The sequence below is a fragment of the Fragaria vesca genome, linkage group LG6 (genome assembly GCF_000184155.1).
Source record: "Fragaria vesca subsp. vesca linkage group LG6, FraVesHawaii_1.0, whole genome shotgun sequence".
Lineage (NCBI taxonomy): Eukaryota > Viridiplantae > Streptophyta > Magnoliopsida > Rosales > Rosaceae > Fragaria > Fragaria vesca.
In genome coordinates, this window is record NC_020496.1 from 19,003,537 (window position 1) to 19,010,195 (window position 6,659).

The 6,659-nt window shown below is 37.6% G+C and overlaps 1 protein-coding gene across 2 annotated transcripts in view; it reads right to left on the bottom strand.

The window, feature by feature from the left end:
- Nucleotides 1–3,901: 3,901 nt before the first annotated feature.
- Nucleotides 3,902–6,659, bottom strand: part of LOC101311394 — a 5,340-nt gene continuing 2,582 nt past the window's right edge. For both annotated transcript variants that reach the window (XM_004303303.1, XM_004303304.1), the window contains exon 7: nt 3,902–4,193. In XM_004303303.1, coding sequence (XP_004303351.1) covers nt 4,051–4,193 — 143 coding nt within the window. In that variant the 3' untranslated portion in view covers nt 3,902–4,050. The remainder of the gene's footprint in view (nt 4,194–6,659) is intronic.

Below are 6,659 nucleotides of genomic sequence, written 5' to 3' on the forward strand. Positions count from 1 at the left end.
GAAGCTCCGTTAGCCACCCTCTAGCGCCGACAACGGCGCGCCTCCACCCTAGCAGACTCCAGTAGCGTCCCCGATCACTTTCCCTCCCCGGCGATCCCCGGCGAGGCCGCCAAATTCCAGTTTCCGACGAGATCGACTTTATTTGAAGTTTTGGGTGATCTCGCCGGAATACTAGAATTTGGCGGACTCGCTGGGGAGGGAAAGTGATCGGGGACGCTGCTGGAGTCCGCTGGGGTGGAGGCGCGCCGTCGTCGGCTCCGGAACGGTGGCGAACGGAGCTCCGTGCGCATTTACACACGTTCGCTTCATATCCGGCCTCTATATATATAAGTCCGGATCTAGAGAGGACCTCCTTAAACTCTTAAAATGAGGATGTTTTTAGTTCTAGCATGTATTTTGACAATCAAAGCTACCCATTCCCTAGTTACTTACCCACATACGAATCTTACAAAAAAATTAGCTAAAATGGAAAATGTTTAACCATTTGATTAGCACAATATTCGTTTTAATTTTATCTAACGGCCTACAATTGTTTATGTCAATTTGAATGATCAAATGATTATGGAATTAGTTGAAATTTTGTAGACATGTTTCTTGCATATGAATCTAGAGGATCAACGGTTGAGATCGTTAATTGAAGTCTTCTACTAATGTAAAATAGTAGAAATCCTCAAATTCTTAAAGTAAGGAGGTCCTCTTTAGATCCTCCCTATATATATATATATATATATATATATATATATATATATATATTCCACTGCTCGAGCTAGTCATACGGCCATACAACCTGAATCGAACTAGAAAGTGAAACACCAATCTAGCTAGTCACCCCAGCAACTCCCAAAAAAAAGATCAAGAAGCCAATTTTCACACAGGCAGGCAGAGTGAACCTCTGTCCTTGCCACCCAACCAATCCATACAAGAGAAAGAAGCCATGAAACCACAGAGGAGAAAACCAAAAGGGACAAAGAGCTTCTATCTCGACTTCAATTAGACAAAGACTCCGAGCACATGAACATAGAGGGGCGCACACGCACACACACAAAAAGGGATATTTTATTAAATCAAATAAAATGACACCAAGATCGGGTAAGATTTGAGAGTGAAACATATAGTGTCGTCAAACACCTAGAAAATGTAGTCATCTCTGCCTGCGAGCCAAACAATAGCAAAGCGTAGAAAGAGAACGCATTTCTTCCAACACAATAAACTAAGAAAAAAAGAATCTGTTAATGAGAATTTTTCAGATGCCGGAAAAATTGGTAGTTAATGTAGAATAAAGCACAAGACTAAAAGATACAGATTCGATAACCTAGAGATAAAATAAGTTGAACAGTCGAGCACATATGAAAATTCTTGAAATCCAACGAAAGAAAAAACACGAAAAACAAAACAAAACAGAAGGAAATGTGATAAGATATATGAGACATTATCCTATACTTTGTAATTGCAAACTGCAAAGAAGAAATTGTGCAAAATAAAATTGAAGGAGACTATGGGGGCCTCGGTTTACATGAAGAAAAAAGAAAGGCACATAAGTGAGATAGTTAACGTCAGTCCAACTAAGAAAAGGGTCCACAAGTAAATGCAAAATCTAAGGGGGCATGTGATGAGGAAGATGATGATAAAAGGCATAATAAAGACATTGAGCAGAGAAGTGAAGAGTACAAACATTATAAGCAGGAGGACCACTTCCACTTCCCTCCCTTCCCTTTCCTCTTTTGAATCTGCTTCTGCTTCTCTCTCAGGCTCAGACTATGCTCTCCTTCTATTTCTCATCACATTTAGAGCGATAGTGAGCAGTGGAATTTAAGAATCATCACCTCACACCTCTATAAAGTTTGCAAACGAGGTAGACAGTTTATACAGTACTTTACCCTACCCTCCCTTTTTTAGTTTCTACTTTTTTCCTGCCACAAATTATACTTTTGGTCCCCATAATTCAAGTCATACATTATTTTTACTTGCAGCTTCCTTCTCTTAGAGCTTACTTTCAGCATCTCCACCACCTCCCCTCTACTACCCATTTCCGGCCAGATATTATGGTGGCATTGACAGAAATTATTTCCATGACTTCTCATCAAGTGTCAATTATTAGTTATGCAAATGATTGTTAGTTGTTCATAGTTATTATATGGTTTTCGGTAACATCCTACTAGACTAGCTCGACATTTTTCAGTATTGGTTTGTTAAGTGAAACATGTACAGATCTCTTTGGGTCATCAGCATAGCCACTTCTTCCTCCTTAACTGCAAAAACAAAATCTCATCCTTCATGCTGCCAATTCTATATCTTTTTTACAAGCTTAAATCCCCACAAGTGAAATAATAAGCTTCAGCTATGGATTAAAACCCCTGCTTGACTCTCCGGCTTCAGCTCAGATGGATAATTTTACAGCCTAGTTGTATGGTAATGATAAAGATTAGCAATTGCAATAAATGCCAGACAGGGTTTTAGACCATGTGGTCAGATCCGCCCATAGGTACTGTTTGAGTCAACTCTATATCTACTGTCTTCTTTTGTAAAAAATTTCCACCAAGAAATTCTACCATTCCTATTGCAAACAAGCTATTGAGGTAACTCCAGTATACATAAATGTATCAACATCTCAGCTCTGTGCAGTATGACATAAGCTTGACGTGCTCACTCGCATTCCGTAGCTAGCTATCATAGTGAATCTACCACTACATAAAATCGATCTACCATCAATGCATCGATACATTCATGTACGATACAAAAACTCATTGTCTACAGCTCTACCTAGAATCTGACTCCCAGTGTTCCGTCTTTTAAATTCAATGGTAGAAGAAAGGCATTGATTCTAGCAAGATCAATATCATTACCAAAACCTACACTGTAAGATTTTTGAACGAATCGAACAACTACCATAGGAAATTCTTACTTTTCAATCCATTACAAACTTCTACGATACTGATGCCTAGCTAGCTAAATTGACACAAGGCTCAACTGAGTTTTTGGTCACAACCTGATCACCTGGTTAACCCTCCCACAGACAATAACTCATCCTACCAAACAAAAGCAATCAACTGCCTACTGCACCAGTAACTCAGTAAGTAATCCTTATCATACAGTTTTGAGGTCCCCCATTGCTGAAGTAACTCGATCTACTCATGCCACCAGTTTTAACTCTACTGCTTAACATTTTATGATGCCCACTGATCAGAGATGAACATTGTCTGCAAGGACAACATATGTAAATTCATGGCTGAATAAGACCTGTACTTTATGATGTCTCAACTACTTCAACAGTGGGCCTGCTTAGCCACATATAGGAACTTCTAATGTGCTATTCATAACTATGTTTGAACAAAATCCTCAGAAACCATTACTCACTTGTGCTCCATTTGGATGCTCTTGACTTTGAAGAAAAGGATTTGCAGCTGACAACAAGCCTAAATATGTGAAAAGAACTATAGCTTTCTAGATATAACATCCAAATAAAAACACTATATGCAGGCTTCATATGAAACTCATTCATTTTCTTCCTTTTCTTTTATAATTCAGATCTTGACTTATACCAGTTGTAATAGTCTATACAATCTATTTAGCCTCATAATGTCAACTAAATTCCTCAGTTTGGAACCAGTCCATCTAAATCAGATATCAAGCAAAGTCACAATCAATAATAATTAACACAAGATATAGCTGTTTCTCAGATCTACATTTGATTTCCTCAGGTAACAGCCAATTGTGGTCCTTGCCTAAATTTTTTTTTTCTTTTGTTATAATTTGTCCTTAATCTCCTATATCATATTATACTGTCATTGTCACAATCAATGGGTACACTAGCAATTTTTTATGATGAGATTATGCAGTGCGAGGACAATACCTCCAGTCAATTTTCACAATATCAGACACAATAATTAAAATTGCAGGCAATAGGGTAAAATCATCTTGAGATACTATTATTATTCATAATAATGTTATTCAAAAAGCTCTATTGGAAAAAGTGAAGAATAATAGTAACCATATATATAACATCAGTTACAAAATTGTAGTAGATTCTTTAATATGTGCACCTGCAAGAAATCATCTGAGTCTTTCTTGCTGAGAGCGGGAGGTATGAGTCTCTTCAATATGTCGAGTAAGAAGCGAAATCCCGTAATGTGAGGCACTCGAGGTGGCATAATACGAAGTCACCGTGAGTTGAGCAAACTTTGGAAGTGCATAACCTACAAAACTCCATATTAACAGGCAGTTCAACAATATGCACCGATAACTGAAGAAAAAAATTTCATTGCATACAAAACCCAGAAAGCAACTTGAACACACTCGGGTCATCCAATCAAAACCAAATGTGAGGTGAGATACAATTTGCAAATTCAATTTGTAACAGACCAATCCTGAGTCTTTACTGGGACTAAAGCATCCTAACTGGCCCAAATCCTTGTTGAACTAAACAAAAATATCAATTCAGTATTGCACCATAAAAGTACATACGTAATCAAAAGCATTCTCCAATGTACCAAACCAGAACCTTTTTTAACAGAACCCACTTAGGGATCTGTAAACACGAAATAAATGCGGGATGAGCAAAAAAAAGCTCAGTGAGTGACTCAAATGAAATGGTAGTCCTAAGATTTATAACTCACAAGTACCCAATTCATAAAATGTAAACCAAAAAATTGATTACAGGCAGCACTGGGTTCATGACCATGACTCAGTCACAACTATCATATTCAAACCACCGGCTTAAATCACCAGATTTATTTTAAATCCAAGAAACAAGTATCAAAAGTTCAGAACTTAATACTGGGTCTGTCACCGTAAACCGGTTAATTAGATATCATATGGGAATCCCACCACCAGTCCTGTTAACTAAATCAGGTTACCACAGCCCAATGACCGTGCCACTATCATGGTCACTGTCATAATAATCACTAAACATGGTCACGTCACAGTCATTCATAGGAAGGATTGGTCGACAAAATATGAACCGAAGACTGACTCTTGAGTGAGTGGCCATTCGGACTTCTTCATTTTCCATTAAATGTCAGGGTAGGTGAGTTTTCCATCTCGAAACGGCGATCAAACATGTGACACATAACTTCGAACATTAAAGATAACGGCCACCTATCGGTTGCTGACTTAAGATCAAAGCAGTGACAACATGTCGACCCAATTAGTGCACATGCACAACTCTCCTGCTGGCTAGAGGACTCAAACTTAGTATACAGTTAGTGCTCCCACAAAGAGAAATTGAATTCTAAAAATGAGTTCTTTCCACCACAACCTGACCGATCAGTACTCATGCACTCAACTTTCATATTACAATACTGATTACTTTAATAACCAAAAGAAAAGTACACCAAAATCATACCATTAAGGCATTAATTCATATATGGTCACATGGTGTTAAGAAAATCACGACGTAATTAACAAGGAAGAATATAGTGAAAACACAATTCCATTATATGAAAACCACTCAACTCAGGTGTTAAGCAGATCCAAAACAAAACAATTTTATTAAACTACAGAGCTCAGTTAGTCGCTTCACCACCCGAAAATTATAGATCTTCTCTAAAACCTTCTTACGTTACCCAACCTCAAGCAAACCTTCTTTGTCAGATTCTCCCATTAAAACAGAGCCAACCAAAAACCAAGTCTCTCTTAGTCACTTCACTCTCCTGACCAGTACAACCACACAGAAACTGGATCATCTATTCACCAAAGCAAGTTGATAGTTCAAATCACACCAACAGAAAACCCCGCCTTCTTTTTTCTTTCCTCTTCCGGTTTCTTCTTTCTTTCTTTTTTCCGTCTCTTCTGTTCTCGACAGAAAACCCTTCAAGTCCCTAAAGCCCTAGAAGTGGACTAGTGGTTAAGTTCTGATTGGTGGCTTAGTCAGTGACAAGTTCCCCATTAAAAATTATAGAAAGAAGACTTCCATACCGCAATACAAGATGAATTTTAAACCATTTAGCTTTCCCATTCTTAGACCTAATGAAGTATGGCCATGAAATTAATGAAACAAAGATTGCCCTACCAATGCCCCCTGATGTGTAAAGAAGACAAAGAACAATGGACCATATATCGTCTAAAGCCCATAACCAAATGTTCCATTGTTTCATCACAGGAACCTTTTGAGGCAGGAGGTCAATTTCAGTCGTTTTATACAGTCAAGGAGAAATTTCAGCATGCAATCAAGAAGACAAGAATTTATCTTGGTGGTTTAAATTTATTAAACTTATAACAACTTAATTAACATTAGACAATAAGAAGACTGGTTTACAAAATGCAACAAGTAATTCACAAAATTGAAATTGACATGATGCGAAGACCAATTGCATGGTAAATAAAAAGTGCTCATGTTGCTATCACGGTATGGTTATAAGAGATGTGTGTAGCAACTCCATAGAGTATTTTAAATAATAAATAAGATTCAATTACAGTGCACAAATATGTTGATGACTGGTGTTGTTCTTGAACTATATTTATAAGATTTTACAGCAACATGTCATTAATCATCACCAGTTTCAAAGGGCAAGGGAAGCAGCTGAGGTAGAAGCTAAAGGAGCCATTCTATGGTAAAAAACTGAATTGAAATCTCATTGGGGTCAATTGTACCATGAGAACGGCATAAGTCAAGCATAATGGCATGGGATGTAATCCATGATTGATATATAAATATATATATA